Below are 18,386 nucleotides of genomic sequence, written 5' to 3' on the forward strand. Positions count from 1 at the left end.
ATGTTAGCATCACATGCCAATAATCTGAGCAGGTGGTCATTAGAGATTTTGCTAGAAGCCAGATCGTTTCCCCCTTGAATAGCTTGGTAAAGTCCAACCACTTATTTTTCCCTGAATTAGAAATCATTCCCCTTCAAATTACTAAGGTACCTGTCCATAATGCCAAGGGAGTGTTTTAGCAGTTCTTTCACAAGCTGAGAATGATTCACCATGTTCAGAATTTTTAAATCTGTTTTATTGGATAAACTCAAAATATCTGCTTTATTGGATAAATTTAAAATATCTGTTAGGTGTCTTCTTTCTTCTTTACAAACAGCATAATTGAAAGCATTGTTTTGGTAAAATCTTCTCAGAAGACCACATAATCACCATTTAAATTAGTCCTAATTCATTTTACATTTGCTTATTTTACTGTTAACTTTCCCAGAACTGTAATTTTTTTTTTTACAATTAGAACATCTGAATTTTAATTACATTACCATCAAGAAGCTCATTAAAGTCACTTAATTGGCAACATTTCCAAAAAAACCTTAGCTGGGTTTAATATATTTTAAAGAGTTACTGTCAAAGTATAATTTCACCATTACAAACAGCTTGGCAACAACATTTGCATAAAGATCTGTCAGTTTCTGAAAAATGCTCAAATGTTGGGAAAATCAGATTCGTTAAGTCGCCTTTACTGAAACAGTCTAGAAATGGAGAAATTGTACATACATTCATCTTTGTAATACCCCTCACCCCTGCGGACCCAGAGTACTGCCAGGCACAGCATAGGTATTTAAACAATGTTTCTTGAAGGAAATAATTCATACATTTTATGCTTTTGAGCAGACTTAAAAAAATTTTTTAAAGCCTCAATACAAGTTCGTTCATTTATGTTAAATTTAACAAAATACCCATTTTCTTACTACTTCTTTCTCATTCACACTAGGATATAGGAGATGGTCACTTAGAATTTTGAAACCATTTAAAAGAGCTCTAAGGTTAGCATCGCAGGACTAACATTGCAGATTATTTTGAGTTGATAACATTTTTTATGATTTCCCTCTTATACATATTAGAATCCGACCCCTGTATGACTGGTGTCATTTGAACTTTCATTGTAGTTACATTCATTTTTCACCTGTACAAGACTTCAAGTTTTGCCTATAGACATGTATTTTGTTTCATATACATGCATTTTGGGGGGGGTGGAGGGTCCCCTCTAGTACCCAGAACAGTGGCTTGCAATTACATTTGTCCAACGGATGAGGGAAAATCTCAAGTTTGTGATAGACGAAGCGTGATTATACTTTCACCGTCAGTTACGGTGTTGGGACACCCTCCTCCCCAAATCTCATAAGCAAGAATAAAATGTGGTTAAAGGATAGTTATTAGTACGATTTGCTTCCTACAAATGGAAAAGGTCAGATGTTTATAATCATCCCTTTTGGTTTGGTATTTTTCTATTAAATCTTTCCCCTTTGTAATTTATGTATCTTTTATCCTCCACACCAAAAGAAGAGTCTAGTAAAGCTGTACAAAATGTGAACATTAAAAAAACCCCAACTGCCTCTCAAGTTGCTGCCTTGCTTTTCGCTATATCCTTAAAGTCTTGCACAGTGTCTGGTATACAGACAGACTCAACAAATACTTGTTGAATGAACGAATAAATACATAAACACATACTGAATGTCTGAGGAGCACCTGGATGACTCTGCCTGACGAGGTCAGGGGAGGCTTTAGCAACAGTAATGTAGAAAAATGAATCTTCCACAAACATAGATGCATTCACTCATTTATCAGTCACTGAGCTTCTACCATATGCTATGTTCCAAGATACGGTCTGTGAAGATTGCTAGGACAGCACCATCCCATAGCACTGTCTGTGATGATGGAAATGTTCTACATCTAACATCTCCAATGTTATTTTGTAGACTGCGGAGAAGACTGGAGGCTTCCACCTGGAATAATGGCACGTTTCGATTTGTCTTTTAGAAGTTGCCGCTGCAGCAGTGGAAACAGAGGTGTGAGGCTGGAGACCACTTATTGCATGTTGATATTAAACAACAGCTTTGCAGAATTCTACAAGGCAGAAAAGACGTGGAAGGAACAAGATTCTTATTCTTTGCACTTGCCCTGTTGTCCGCCTTCAGTATTAAGAAAGAACTTTGCTTAGTCTCCTCTCCCCAGCTGGAGGGAGTAGAGGATCAGGATATTTTAAGGACATCTTCTGGGCTCACTTCGGAGGCTGCTGCGGGCAGAACACAAGGGGAAGGGAATAGCTCCTCTCTGCCCCTCAGGGCATCGGCAGTGGCATAGATATGGGGAGGAGGGGCCATGGCCAGCCCTGAATCTGTGCGGGTGCTGCCCAAACTTCCTGACCGAGCACCCCTTCCTGACAGGTGCAGTGGGACTCTGTGGCCTGAGTGGGAGGCATGATTTCAGAAAGCAGTAGTGGAGAGAGCATTGGACAGAGAAATGTCTGACAATTCTATTGGAGGCTGTGGTCTCTGATTTTCGAGGCCCCTTCCTGCTATAACACTGCATGCCCGGATTGGTTCTTCCGGCTATAGGGCATGAGAAAAGGTGCAAGGGTCTTCTACCTGCAACTAGGAAGAATCAAGCTAGGGATGGGGAGAAATCTTCCAGAGCAATCTAGCGCCAGGAAACACAGGAATGAAAAGTGCCCTAGGGAGTGGCTTCACAGACACTTCCAACATTCATTTAAGAACTATCTTCTGGTGACCTGATCTTTTTTAATTCGGTGGCAGTCACAGAGATGGAAGTGCCCATGACTTTCTGACTGATGGGGACGTTACTGGCAGAGCACCACCTTCGGGATCGCAAGCACTGTGGCTTTTTTTTTTTTTTTCTTTTTCAAAATGAGCTTAGTAATGTCAAACTCAAACCCCAGAAAAATCTCGTAGATACGACACTTTTCCTTTCTAGCTGTGAATGTGCTTTTTATTTCATTGTTTTGCTTGTTTACTTTGGTGCAGGTTAGCAATCTGAAGGCAGTCACCATTGCTGATTCTTGAAAGGGATACAAAATAGAAATGCTTCTAAATTTGAAGCGTTTATTAAAAGGAGCCTGAATTCAAAATTCTGACTTTATCCTTATCAAATGCTTTTGGCCACGTTGAAGAAATCTGGGAGAAATTAAATAAACATTTCTTGGAGGGCCAGCATAGAGTGCAAACACCAGGACTGCTCTCCAAATGCATCTCGAACTTGATTTCTGAGCAAGGCTTTTGCGTTCTCTGAACTATTCACTCCAGCATTTGGAATTCTAATTACAAAAATCCAAACTCTTCTAGATTCTTCTTCTCCATCACCACCTAACATTACTCATGTGCGTGCCTAGCACAAGCGTTTATTTTCCGTGATAAAACTGGTAGCCGAAATTAATGCACACAGACAAAATAACAGCGCTTTAACTTCTGACTTTATTATTTTCCTCAAATGAACAGGTGATAAAACACTGTCTGTGTCCAAAAGTGAAAGGCACGGTTCCCTCTTCTCTTCTTTCAGAGAGTGCCAGAAAATGTAAACAATATTTGGGTTGAACTTCTGAGTCTTAATCTTCCGCCAGCCTTTAGAACATCATTCATTTGTTTGTTTGTACCAGGATTTAACAGCATAAAGAGTAAAACAAGCAAATGGTCTGAGGCATTTATACGAAGTGTTCCGACTGTGATACAGGCTTGCGTCTGTGTCGTTTTTAGTCGGACAAAGAAAAACACTGCTTTAGGAAGTGGGTCATGTGGGTGTACAAGTGCTTCGTGGACAGGCCGGATATGCCATGGTTCTGGTCAGAGTACCACTGAAAGGCAAAGAGCAGACGCGGGTGTCACTCCCACAGCCACACAATGCACCCAGCTTTGACTTTTTAACGCTCGCAGCTCCTGACAATTTCTCTAATATTGTGATTGAAATTCTACTTAAGAGCACTTAATAAGATAGCTCACACACAGACATTTAGAACAGGAAGACAATAAAAGCCTTTTATCCAACCCGGACTATTCTTTCGTATTCTTTGAGCTTGTCTTTTCGATCTTGGTGGCTGAGCTCTCACAATGGCCAGCCTCCTGGGGGACCAGGAGGCAGGCATGTGTTCCAGAGCTGGTGTGCTGGGTCTGTTGCTCTGCTTCTCGGGAGCTTGGTTGCCTCATTTGAAAAAATGAGGAGGTTGGATTTGATTTTCTCTGAGGCTCCTTCTAGCTCAAAAATTCTATGAGGCTTTTAGCCTCTGAATCCAATTCCTCTCTGCTGCAGAAAATCCACAACACATGTAACTGTGAACACCTTTCACAGGAGTTAAACATAGTATCATTAAAAACACCCAGGAAGATGACATTGTAAAACTTCATTGTTGGAGAGATGCTGGTGAGATGATTGTTTTCACCGAATAAAGGTGGACAGTGGTCATGATGGAATGCTATATGCCCAGAAGGTGAATTTACCTCGGGGGTCACGATAAAAAAGATCAGAAAAATCTCCCATCCCCTTTTGTAAATTATTTTAAAAAGCCCAATTTCCAAAAATGGGGTTTTCCTTTTCGAGGTTCTTGTTCAGGAAAAGCAAGTGAGGGAGAGCTTCTGCTCCCTGAAGAGGGGAAGCAGCTGTCAGGGCTTGTCACCCTTGCCTTGGTGACCTTCCTTTTCTCTCTGTTGTCATTTCCTAGTCCTTGTGTCACCCGGCTTCTCCAGCGAGCTCGTTCATTCATTTGCTCGGGGAACACTCCAGCTTCTGTGCTGGGCCAGGCTTGTGTCAGGCACTGAGAACACATGTAGGAAAGGGTTCTCTAACTCTGAGTGGAGCCGCCCGACTTCGGGAAGCCTCTGTGGCCGCTGATAACATTCCCCAATCACTCCTTACTAAATACATAGAATCTTTTAGCTGCTTTGGGACTCCCGGCTTTTGTGGGGACACTAAGCCTGCAGCAACACTATGTAAGCAGGATCACAGAACTCTTGGATGTTCGAGCTAGAAGATCATAATCTCACGGATGCCTTTATTTCATATCAGACTCAACTGGGATCCCCACAGGGGACATGGCTCGCCTCGTGTCCTTCAGGGAGTTCACGAAAGATCTAAGACTCACTTGCTAAGGTTTTGCCTACTCGACCCCACAGCCCTTGTGCCAGGTTTTTGTAAAAAAAAAAATAATAATACTAATGAAAAAATCAGATTCCTCCTTGGAGCTTAGGGTCTAAGGCCGCGAACAGGAGTAAAACGAAATTATGTACCATTGCCTGGAAATCCACTTGTGCATTAACCAGAGCTTTTGCAATCTGTGCTGAGTTTTGAAAGTGCACATTATCTGCAACAAAGAGAGAGAGTTAAAGTGCTGCTAAATACCAGAAAGCATCGAGTGACAAGGTGCCGCCTGCAAATGAACACCGACAATTATCTAGTCATGCGGTTGACATTGTCAGCAGTGAGTCATCGCACTCATTTGTGGAAATGTCCCTGACTCTTAGGTACTGACCCTGAGCACAGGCATAGGAGGATGCTTAATGTTTCTTAAACAAAGTGATGTTGGCTCAGTATTTTTATGTGTAAGAGTCTTGCTTAAACCTCACCATCTGCTGTTCCGTGGATGAGAAGATAGTCTACATTTCTGAAATATTCTGCTCTTGCCATCACAGTTGAATTCTGGAAAAGAGGAAAAATTAACATTTTAGTTGCTGCAAGTTCTAATAGAAAACTAGCTAAATCATTGTGCGATGGACTTAGCACCAATACTGAAATTATGTATTGCTTTGGTTGATAAATATTTAAGAGTCAGTGCAACACATTTTCATCATCATTTGCATTACTTCCATCTGATTCTTAGTTTGAAAAACGGGAAGTTTATGTGTCATATGTTACATATGAGTGAGACCTTAGGCATAAATGATGCCCGCTCAAGCTGTGTAGGGGTTGGGGGTGGGCAGGAGGATGGGGAAAAGGGAGGTGAGGGAAGAGAGGATGGGGAAAGAAAGAAGAGAATCCAAAGAGAGTAAATGTCTTCCTAGTGAGGTGTTTTGCAGCTAACAAAAGATCAGCGTATTTGCTTGGGGACCCAGCAAAAGTGAAAACTCTGAATGACTGCTTCAAAATTATTTCGCACGTTTGCAAGAAATCAATGACCTAAATGAAACAGTAAATGCTTACTTTATAGTGCTCGAGGTTATCGTTCTTTGTTGGGAGGCCCATGAATCGCTCTGTGTAGATAGATGCTATAAAATACATAAGAATATGCTGTTTACATGTGATATCGGTCATTTCATTAACCAACAAGACCCCTCGGTTTGAGAACTGCTCGTCCTTTTCCCCGCGGAGCTGCCGAGGAAGGTTCTTGCTTTCCTTTACTGTAACGCTCCACCCAAGACATTTGCTCTGCGATTTGCCTCAACAGGGCTAAAGAAGCAAAGGAGGAGACAGGCACAGCTAACATTAGAAAGGACTGATCTTAAGCTTTTTCTCTTCCACCCTTCCGTGGGGGGAATGTTGAGCTAGGGAGGACCTTACAGAATGGCCTCATTGTATTTTAAAAGAGATCACAAATGCAGCCACCTCTAGTACTTTTGCTGTTTTCTAAAGTAATCTGGGATGAAACTATGTGCCCCAAATCCTCCTCTCCCAACACACACACACACACACACACACACACACACACTTTTTTTTTGTTTTCTGAATAAAGATTCTCTGCGAGTTAAAGTTGTCTCATTTCTACCCCAACACAGGGACAAGGATCTGATGAAGGCTAATTTTTGCACAATTATTTGAGTTAATTCCGAACAATCATCCTGCATTAATGTTAATCATAAAAATAGGCACACATGGGAGACGTATTTCTTAACAATTTTTTTTGTGGCTCTGGTTTCTGGAGCAATGGATCTGGCCGCTGCAAACTGTGGCTTGGAGGTGAATAGCTTGGCTCCGCCCAACTTTGCCTAAGATGTGCTTGCAGGCCAGTCATGCTGCACCTGTGCGCCTGCAAAAATGCAGACTTGGCTCTGGTTTTAAAGGTTTGGTTTAGCAGGAGGCACCAGGTTTCAGGGAGAGGATAACATACACTGGGTTTTGGAAGAGTCCTTCCTCACTCTTAAGATTTCTTTGATTGTTGCAACACGATTACAATGAATCACATAAACCACCTCGTTTATAGATTATACTTTCCCCAGTGAAGCTGGGGTGAATTTTACTGCATAATTTGTTTTCCTAGCAACCTCAAATATAGAGTAATTATGTGTTAAATGTTTTCGCAGCAACATTCATGAAATGTTTCCATACCGTAATATTCCCAGCTGGAGACAGGAGCCACTGCTATCCCACATTTGAAGAGACCAGTTCCTGAAGCAAGGGCCAGCGATGAAACATAGCCTCCATAGGACTGTGGAGACATCATTACAAGTCAGTCCCAGGTTTGCTTTCAGAAAGTCTCCATCATCGTTTTACAGCAACTCTGCTCACAATAAGTACTGATGCGAGCCGGGGATACGCATGGGGTAGATTAAATGTCTATCTTGGCCCTTGGAAGCAAGCTCCACCTGACACAGCATTTCACCCCTAGTAAACTAAAAATACTTGGTGTTCTGATCAGAGCATGGTAGGGCAGTTTAAGAGATATTTATAATTGCAACTTTTCTGCCAAATTTTTTTCCCTCTTATATTTTTCCAGTGAGGACCTTGCCGGAGCAAAACCAGGATTTTACTTGAGAGAAAGGCACAAAGAAAGGAGATTATTCCCGAAAGGTAAAAACGAGATACTTCCCACAGTCTGCAAAAGTCCTGTAAGACAATACTCACATCTGTGTATTTACTTATTGGTTTTCATAATAGAACAACAAGGGAAGGACATAAGAACCTTTTGGAGAGTTGAAAACATGGCCAGAGTTTGTGTATAATGTAGTGTTACATATTCTGTTCTGAAGATTTCTGGCATAGCAGCTCAAAGAAGAAAAAGGCATTGGTGTCTTTAAAAGTCCTACATAGCCCCCCACAAATTTAATGGAAAACAAAGAAATGCAAGAGGAGTCACGGGTAGGGTTGGCTCTCATCAGTTTTCTTCCCCAAGGAATCAGGCAGATGATTCAGAAATGTGACCCTGATAATAGATGTCTGCCCATGTCATTTGGAAATTTGAAACTTTTCCTAAAAGTGAAGAAATGAACACAATAAGACGGCATCTCCCCCAGAAGTGAAATTTGGGCTATAGAAACATGCTTGAGAGAGATGCTTCTCCTGGGAATGTGGACTGAACAGTGCTCTGTGTCCTGAACCCCCCAAAATGTGTGGGATAGATCAGGAAGTGATTCTCAGTGCATATTCTTGCCCCAACACAGGAACATCCCCACAAGTCCCCAGAGGACAGTGGGATTTTTCCAACTAGGAATGTGCCTTGTATTTAGGACCTCATTACCACAAACCTCTGGCAGCCATTTTCCCTTAGGTCAGCAGAGATCATATCACCCTTTGCCACAGAAAAGTCAGTCTTTAGAGAGGGTGAAAGAGTGAGAGGGAGAGCTTTACAGAGTGAGAAACAGACAGGCAGACAGACAGACAGCCATGCTAATGAGGGCAGGTCAGTGGGAGGGGTCTATTCTTAACCATGAAATACACGGAATGGGGGATAAGCTAAACAATCTTGCTGAGTTCATGAGTTAAAGGAAGAACAAAATATTTTAACTAGTGTACGGTCGTATGTGTCCAGTTCTGGGGAATTTTATTGAGGACCCTTGGCGACAAAACACAGAATAGAAGAGGCAGCTCCAATTATATCATGGCCTCTTTTTATTATACTTAGAGGAGAACTAAAACATGTTCTAATAGGGGAAAATATATTTTAAAAACGGAAGGAACCGTGGGTTTAAAAATCATTTTGGTAAGTGAAAATTTTCACTGATAAAAATGATTTGCTTTGATTCATAGGTTAGCGACGACTATTACTGAAATGGAAGTCCTCTCCTTCTTTCTTGATTCTAGGTTCAAATGAGAGGACAGTAAGCCTGAGTTAGAAATATTATTGTTTGTGGTTTTATTGGAAAAGGGGGTTCACTACAAGTAACAACGGTGGGTCCCGCTGAAATAGCATGAAGTGAGATTTGAAGTGGAAAGCATTTACACATAGTAAAAAGGGTTTGAACATTACTGTTTGAAATCTTACAAATTATTAACCTGTATCTACTCAGTGATTAGAGAGTAGTGCTGCACGAAATAAATGTCCGTGTTTCCAGGATGAATACGAATTGTCTCTAGGAATTTGTAAGAGCAAAACGAGTGTAGCAGCAGCAAAACAAAAGTAGGTGTTCTTTAAATTCTCAGGCAGCTTAGAAAAGCGATTCCTATTGTAGAAATGAAGAGGAAATAAAATAAACCCGCGTTGACTTTTTTCTGCTCTCCCATGGGTGGGGCTCCAAGGCAGAGTGGGTGGCTGTCGCAAGAACGGAACCCACGGAGCAGATTGGCCATGAGAATTCTAGAATTTTGTCCTTTGCACTTAGATGCCTTGCCATTTTGTTTAAACGAAGGATATCTTTAAAAACATTCTTAGAAGGGCACAGAATTTTGAGGGGTTTATAGAACGCTCTTATGTGAGCCATAACGCACACTGGAACATTTTACCGACAGGCAATAATAACGAATAGCTAACGTTTGTACGGCCAAGGCTCTTGCAGCCTTCTTGGAGGACCCACACGCTCTGCTTCCCTTCTCCCTCCTCAGATATTCCCCTGCTTGTCAGCTCTCCCCGTGCTGTCTGGACTCTCCAGGCACAAGCTAGCCCCGGGACTTTCACAAATGCTGCTGCCCTCTACCTAGAACACTCTTTCCCTGGATATGGCCATGGCTCGCTTCCTCCCCATTGCAAGTCTTAACTCAGAGAGAGTCGCACCTGTCCTTCTCATCTACAATGCCCAACCCTGCATCACGCTCCTTCCTTGTTTTGTTTTGTTTTTCACCAGACAGCTCATCATCATCTAACATCCTATTCTTTGTACTTATTTGTCCTGCTTATTGTCTTTCTTCCCAACTGTTCCCAAGCCCATAAGGGTAGACGTTTTCATCTGTCTTGTTAATGAATGTATCCCCAGCACTGACAACGTGTCCGGGAACACAGAGGGGAGCAGAATCGATATTTGTCAAATATATCACTTTCCTGTTAACTCAGTTCATCCTCAAGGTGAGCCGGTGAGGAAATCATGGCTGCCTTTCACGACAAGGAAGCCGTGGCTCGGAGGGAACCAAGAGGGCTCTGGGAGTCAGGAAGCAGCAGAGCTGGGACTCAAAGCCAGGACACCTGCCCCTACAACCCATGACTTTCCTCTCTGTCCTTGTGCTGGGGCAAACCTCATCAGGCAACTTTAAGTTTGGAATCTAATGTAGTCTCATTAGAGGTGCATTTGTCCTACTTTTACATCGTTGATCACACATAGCAATTCAAATTGCTTATAATTAGTCACTGGAAGAGAAAGGAACTAAGATTAAATCATGAACTAATGCTTATTCAACACCACCTGGCTAGGCCTATATTAACAAAGCAAGGCCCACAAATGAGGTTGTTATTCTAATAATTTAGGCAAAACCCCTGCTGCTCTTCAATTGTCAGAATAATTACTTCAACTTTTCTTCACATAAACCAGGGTTTTGCAACCTCGGCACGGTTGACATTTGGGGCTGGATAATTCTTTTTTGTGGGGAACTGTCCTGTGCATCGTGGGATATTTAACAGCATCTCTGGCCTCGACTCACTAGCTGCCAGTAGCACTCCGCCAGTTGTGACAACCAAAAGTGACTCCAGACATTGCCAAATGTCCCCTGAGGGGCATGATGGCCTGGTGAAGAACCGGGTATAGCAGACACTTCCTAGGCCTGGTGCTGGCCTAGTGGAGATCTAATAAACAGCTAAAAACACAGCTACTGGATTTTGGTTTGTGTGAGCCAGAAGAATAAAAGGGTAAGATAAAAATGCCACCTCTCCCCTTCTTAATCAGGATTATGGAGGGAAACATAGATTTGCAGCTTATTCGCCAATTGACTACCAAAAATGTATGGGGTTAGCTATGGTATATGTCTCAGACTGCAAACCTGCCTAACACTGCATGGAAACAGATACTTCCTTCCTTGGTATGAAACACAATAACAGCTAAGTAACGCTCTTGGTCATTCTCAGTATCTTCCTCTTTCGCATCTCCAGTTTGCCCCAGGTCCCCGCTTATTATACTGGAAAACGGCCCTCGGAGCTCTGACCTCTTCCCACCTCCTACTTCTCTGCCTAAATTAGGCCCTTGGTATTTGTTGCCAATATTACTGCTCACCTAGCTCCTTAGCCCACTCTCTCCCCTACCTCAGGCCACCCTTCACCCCTGCCACCAAGAGTATCTTTCTAAGACACCAGTTCTATTCCTTATTGACTTCAAGAGCACATTTTAAAAAAGTATCCATGGAATCAAATACCTTTTGATAATACTGTATTAATCAAAATTTAACAGGATTCTTCACTGTTCCTTTAAAGAGCCGATATACACTATTATGTAGAATTCATGATTTACCAAATTATTAGACCCAGAGGACCTTTTTCCAGAAAAATTCCTTGGTACTAATAAGATACATTTGGGGAAACATTGACTTATAGGATTAAATTTAGTTTAAATAACATCATTGGTGTGTGGGATGGCCAAGTATTATGCTAAACATTTGAGAAAAAATTTTAAAAAAAGACAGTCTTTTTTAACATGAGCTTACATTCTCACGGGAGAAACCAATAGACAAAATAAAATATGGTAATTCCTAGAAGAGCAGTATAAAGAACTACTGCAGCACAAAGGAAGTCATATCTGAGTTGGGTTTTAAAGAATAAGTAGGAGTTTTCCATTTCGGAGGCAGAGGAGCAGAATGGAAGAAGAGGGACACATTGCAGGTGCAGGGAACGGGATTCACGAAAGCACGGAGCAAGGGAGCACAGACAGCAGTCAAAGTATTTTCATAAGGCATGGGGAAAAGTGGAAAGAGATGAGGTTACGGCCAGGTTGTCAAGCACTTTGCATGTAAGGAAATAAGTTTGGGCACCAGGTCAAGGTCAATGTGAGGCCTTAGAAAATATAGAAGCATATAAACAGGAAAACATCATAGTAAGAGTTGTGTTTGGGACAGCAACTTCATTAGCAACACGGCAGCTTGCGAGGTCAAAGCAGGAAGGCTAGTTAAGATGCAATCGGAACAGTTAAACCGGTACCACCCAACGGTCCACAGACCCAAAGAATCAGCGTGGGATCTTGTTAGAAATGCAAATCCTTGGGGCTCACCCTGGGCTACTGAATCAGAATCTCTGGTGGTAGGGCCTGGGAATTGTTTCCACAAGTTCTCCAGGTGCTGCTTATGTAAGCTAAGGTTAGAGAAGTTTTGATCTAAATTACATACAAAGAAATTCGAGGTAAAGCCCTGACAGTGGGGATGATGAGAACGGATTTGGATGTTGACAGAACTTACTAACCGATTGGAACATTGGAGTTGGGGAGCAAACGAAGTTGAATACGGCTCTGAATTTACTAATTTGGATGACTAGGTGTGTGGTGAGGTCCTTTAAGAAAGATGAGGACTTGTTTTAAGTTGGCTATAACAAGTTTAGCTTCTGTGGCTTAGGTTTGAGGCTCCAATCAGGCACTTGGGATAGATGGTCAGTGAGCATTTGAAACGTGGAGCTCAGAAGAGAGGCGGGGGCTAGGGGCATAGATCTGACAGTCATCACCATCTTTGAAATTACGTGGGTTTCCCCAAGGAAGTGTAAAACAATGAGAGTCACAGCCAGACCTTGAGAAACACTGACACTGAAAGAATGAATGGAGTATAATGATCATGGAGACACAGAAAAGTAAGAGAAATGTGTTGCAGAGCCCTGGATCGAGTCCATTCTCCTTTACGCAGTCTAAAAGGCCTCCTGTTATCTGGCTACCTCCCTACCCAAACTCCTTTCCTTCACCTTCCTCACTGAGCACCTTACACTTCTGAAGTACCAACCACGCCCTACTCATTGTTACCTCAGGCCCCGGGCAAGGTTGTCTTTAGTCTCTGGAATGCACCATTACGGACCTATCTTCACTACCTCACTCCTGAATTTCCCCTTAGGTCTCACAGCCAGAATTAACCACCCGGCTCCCCCACGTTTTCCACTGCAAGATGTATCTGTCTTAACACTTGGAACATTGCTGAGCAATTGCTTTTTTGCTCTCTGTTTTATCTAATAGATGGCCGAAGCTATAACTTATTCATCTTTTCATCTTCTAAAGAACATAATACCAGACTTAGTTAAGATCCAATAAAAATTTACTACATTGGTGAAAGAATGCACGAGTCAGTGATCAGATGGTTGGTTAAATAAATCGTAAAGGACTGAGGGAAAAAAAAACCCAGTATAGTATTAAGGTCTTTTTCCTTCAGGATCTTTTGGGTCCTGCTGATTTAGGGGCTGCTCCGATGTTCCAACCATCGGCAGTTCACTTATTCCTTCTTCTGCCTGTGCTCTCAGGGTATACCTCACAATCGCTGCCTTGTTAGAAAGTAAGTAATAAAGGGGACCTAATATACTACGTCTTCTAGAAGCATTTGCATAGCCATGGTGAGAATCTCTTATTGAAGAATTTCAGACTGATATGGATGTATTTTGGGGTGCTGACTGGGTTCTTTAAATCATCCCACATCGATGGTTCTCTACCATACTAATACCAGGATGTTCTAGAAATGAAATTAAAAGTTCCACCTTATGGTTATTTCAAAGCCTGCAGTAAAAGCAAAGTAAAACTATAAGAGAAATGTTAATGATTATATGTAAGTGTTCAGCACGAAATCGGAATCTTTCAAAAATCTACTTTAGGCAATTTCATAAAAATGGATGGTAGGAGAGATCTTATCTGAAATATTTCACTATAAAAATATTTCATTTATTTCCACCCATTTGAATTCCATTCTGTTTAGATATTTAACATTTGATAGTTTTAAAAAGGACCAAATGGCTTGAAGTAACAACTTTCCACAAATTCATAACAGCTCTTCATCTGGTCACTGAGCTGAGAGCGGAGCCGGAGCCTGCAGACTCCCTTCAATATTGGGTTTCATTCCCTCCATCTTGTGCAGGCCGCTCTCAGAGAAAACAGCCAAGAAAAACAACCCAAGCACAAACGGCTGCAAATTGACTTGCAAATGTACAAATTCAGACCAAAAAGTGAAACAGGAAATCTTCTTTGAAGGGTAATTATCATAATTTATAATGGGCAAATCTAAACTCTTTCCAATATTTCTCTAAACTTTCCAGTGACTTCATTGCCCGTGATTGGGAAGTTTTGCCACTTCTTTTAATGTGTATTTTGAGAACCGGCACAGCTCCTCAAACTTGGGCAGTTATCTTCATGACCTATAACTAAGAAACTAAATTGTACTTCTCTCCCGTTGGTACAAATTAATATTGGGTCTGATAAAATAATTTGATTACAAAAATAAAGAGGAAGAAAGAAAGAAAGAAAGAAAGAGAAAGAAAGAAAGAAAGAAAGAAAAAAAGAAAGAAAGAAAGAAAGAAAGAAAGAAAGAAAGAAAGAAAGAAAGAAAGAAAGAAAAGAAAGGAATCAAAACAGCCAAGATATGACTGGGATAGGCTAGGTACTAGGGAATTTATATTTTAAAATTTCCTGTGATTTCAAACATTAGCTTAGCTTTTCATGAAAATGAAATGATGAAATATAAAAGATATACATTAACTCTAAAATAACAAAAGAAATTAAACCTTTGATGACTATAGTTCACTTCAGTAGACTCTAATAAAAAAAAAGTAAAAATGCATCAACTATGAGTTAATTTACTATATGAGGAAGAAATTAATGATTGGAAAAAAGGAACACTTAAAGCCACCACTTTGAAGCCTAGATGATCCAAACTGACTGTTTCCATTGACAGATTAGATGATGTTGCAACATTAACATTTCATGAGAAACCTTATAAGAGCACACTTTAGAAAATTATGATTGCTGAACTCAGTAACAGGCATAAAACATATAAAACAACTCACCCAGCCCCATATGGCTATTCTTTTTTCATCAATGAAACCCATTTCTATGAATTTTCTAAAGTAAAAGAAACAAATTTTTAGAATTTTAAGTGTGTACACATGACATTTACCTCATTACACAAGCATATTTGATCCAAAGATTTAATAGAAACGCTCCGTTTTCTTTGTTTAAACACATGCATAATAACACTGCACTTACAAATAATTAAAAGAATATTATCGTGTTTTCGGCAAAGGATAAAACGGATCCTTTAGACTCTACTGTACATCTATTGAGTGGTTCTTCCCCGGCTGCAGGTCTAGCATTCTGACTGTGTGAGTGAGTTACTTGGGAATCAGAGAGGTCAAGACCCAGGCTTACAGTAACACAGGAAATCATAGCACCACGACTAGGACCAAATTTCCAAATCCTCAGATTTTGGAAAAAAAAGATTTTTGTTATTGCTGCTTTAAATTTTATCAATCTTAAATGCTTAGATGTTAATGATAATCATCACCTCGTTTTGGTCACTTTCATCCACCAAAAAATATCCATCCCTCTCCCATTTCATACTTAGGTACCCTCAATTTATCATGGTATGGATAATTATATGTTTTAGGATATGGACATGATTCATTTGAGTTCCATCACAGAAGAGCCTTCCTTTGAAAACTATTTTTGAAAACAAGTATCTTCTTAGGAGCAAGGGACCATGCTGAAGGGTAACCCTTAAAAAGGCATGGGAAGTCCTCAGAAATGCAACCTCGCAAAGCTGGTACAAAATAGGAATGTGTTAGGCCAATGTATCCCATGCCTCCTTGAGGGGTGGTGTTCTAGAGCCATTGTGATTTATTTTGGGAATGGTTTGATAAATACTCGGGGAACTCTCTGAAAAACAGAAGCGGTGGAAGGAAAAAGCAAGGGGGATGAGCCATTGCAGAGACCCGGATGCTACAGTAACAGGAAGGAGGGGAGGAGAACAAAGTAACACAGAGGGAGCCAGAAAAATACTTTTGTTGTTGTTGTTGTTCCCTTTAGTTATGTTAATGCCCTTTCTCCTTCTTCTCTGGAAGTAAAATGGAATGGTTTCATTAGTTGAATAATGGAGTTTCTTATAGGAATTTCACAGCAACCATTTTGCTCCTTGCATTGATTCAACATGCACGTTTCCAATGCACAGAGGAGTTGGGCAAATGCCCGGGACCAACAGATGGGAAGAAGTCCCGTCAGTCGCAGCTTACCCTACACCGATTCTGAGGGACACTGAGGAGTCTACGGGGGAGAAATGCAGCAGCAAATGGAAAGTTGCTACCTGTGTGGATGCTGTTCATGGTAAAACAGAGAAAATGTGCAGCAAACTGTGGCATTTCAGCAATTCTTCCATAAACTTCAAAAGCCAAATGAAAGGGGAGAGGGTTCACTTTCTTTGTTAGAAAAAAATCTTTCCACTAGTGCTGGAAGACAGTTCTGAGCCATAAAATCAATTTCGATTTTATGATCTCCCAGAAGCTAACAATCATATTGCCTTGCATCTGGGGTAAAAGCAAATAGCAGGTGATACATGGGAGCAGGAAATTCTTAACAGCTCCCTTCCTCGGTTTATTCTGGAAGGATGACATTTACTGGAAATGATAGTGCAATAGTTAACATGGAAATGAAACATTAACACTTAATGTGGCAGGACTAGGTTAAAGGTTAGCTAGATAATCTGAGCACTTCGGGGCCAACAAGGCTCCATAAAATTTACCTCCAAATTCTGAAGCGCTCTCAGATGGTTATAAGAAACATTGTTGATAATGTGGTGAAATAAAGAAAAATGTTAGTAACAAATGAAAAAGCATTTTGGAGGCTGATCTGAACTTTACAACTTTTCTCGCATAAAAATGGCCCTAGACTAAAGGTCAATTTGAAATCCTGGGGATCAATTATTATTCTGTTTTGGAATTGTTCTTATTGATACCATGTACAACAGTATGATATGATGTTTTCTCACCACCAACCTTCTAGTTATCGTGGGAAGTGTGGGAATGTCAAAACTGCCAAATAGACCCCAAATGAGTAGAACTGGCCCTGTAACTAACAAAGTTTTATGGGTCCTACGTATGTACCATTTGCAGGGCAGCCTGATGAAAGCAGCTCCCAGTTTCACTTATGTTTTGCCCTCACAAGCTTCTCCTCTGAAGCATTTTCTTTTGTGTGGTCCAAGTTGTGAGGTTGTCTGGCTGTTGCTGCTTTTTTTTTTTTTTAAACCCTGTTTTGCTTTGTTTAAATCTATTTATTGATCCTGACCAGTATTTACTGTTGTTTCTGAATAGGTACACATGATTTCCTTTTGGTACGTAAAAAATTTAGCCGGATTGCATTTTATATGAGATCGAAGGGGACACATTTCATTCTTTCGTGGGAAGGTAATTTGAGGGGGACCATAAAGGGATGACAGTCCCAATTCCCATGTCAGACAAACAGTGCCTGATTCCTAAAACACTTCTTGGCAGACGTGTGGTTGAATTATTCCCAGGATTATCATTATAAATCTATCCTTTTTAGCTTTGTTTCCTCAAAGCATTGGGTTCCAAGGCGTCCCTTTCACTTTTGCAGAACGATGCTTTCAAACAAAGCCAGGCCAGCCCCAAATGCATCTCCACGGTTGTGTATATGCTCTGCCCGGGCCACCCAGCCTCCCCTGGCTCACGAGGCTGTTTACTAGAAGTTCCATCTCACAGCAGTGCCATCCCTTCAGAGTGCTGGGGGTTTAACCTTTTTATGAAGATTGTAAGTGCACTGAAAGTAGAAATCGTAAGTTGCACAATTTTATCCAGAGTGGCTTGCGATGGCATATATTAATATTTGATCTGTTGTTGTTGAATGGCTGAGCAAATGAGTGAACATATGCCTGCTTTATAGCGGGAAGATTCCATCCTAAAAATGGCTCAGAGAAGGTAAAGGTGGCCAACTACTGCCTCTGGTCTATCTTCGATTCTAAATGCCAAAGACATTTATATTATTGTGAAAATTGGTACAATTTGTGGCTTCATGTCCTATATATTGAACATCAGAAAAACAATTTTTGTTAAGGCCTCTACATGGGTTTCAGGTTTCCATCCAAGAAACATGGTAAGAAGCTATCTGCGCTGTCTCTTGAGGTATTCTGAAATTCAAGTGCTGCGATTTGGGTAGTAAACAATACTCAAAGATGTGGTGATGTATTGTGGTCAGTGGACTGCGGTGATGGTGGTGGTGATGATGTTTGTTTTTTAACCGGTGCCAAAACAAACCACTTTTTAGCTCTACCAGCTTAAGAAAAGATCCCGGTGAATTACAAATGAGGTGTGATCTACATCTGGCTTTTGATGCAGTCCCAGGATTGCACGCTGTGTTTACTGC

At 41.0% G+C, this 18,386-nt stretch overlaps 1 protein-coding gene across 1 annotated transcript in view; it reads right to left on the reverse strand.

Annotated features, from left to right (window-relative positions):
- Positions 1-3,410: 3,410 nt before the first annotated feature.
- The window catches only part of FAP (fibroblast activation protein alpha), a 70,142-nt gene continuing 55,166 nt past the window's right edge, over positions 3,411-18,386 (reverse strand). Inside the window, exons 21-26 of the mRNA XM_045780769.2 lie at positions 15,023-15,077; positions 7,264-7,363; positions 6,142-6,206; positions 5,568-5,640; positions 5,232-5,305; positions 3,411-3,805 (exon numbers count right to left, since the gene is read on the reverse strand). Coding sequence (XP_045636725.1) covers positions 3,704-3,805; positions 5,232-5,305; positions 5,568-5,640; positions 6,142-6,206; positions 7,264-7,363; positions 15,023-15,077 — 469 coding nt within the window. The 3' untranslated portion in view covers positions 3,411-3,703. The remainder of the gene's footprint in view (positions 3,806-5,231; positions 5,306-5,567; positions 5,641-6,141; positions 6,207-7,263; positions 7,364-15,022; positions 15,078-18,386) is intronic.

The sequence above is a fragment of the Ursus americanus genome, chromosome 1 (assembly GCF_024610735.1).
Source record: "Ursus americanus isolate L20-20 chromosome 1, mUrsAme1.1.p, whole genome shotgun sequence".
NCBI lineage: Eukaryota > Metazoa > Chordata > Mammalia > Carnivora > Ursidae > Ursus > Ursus americanus.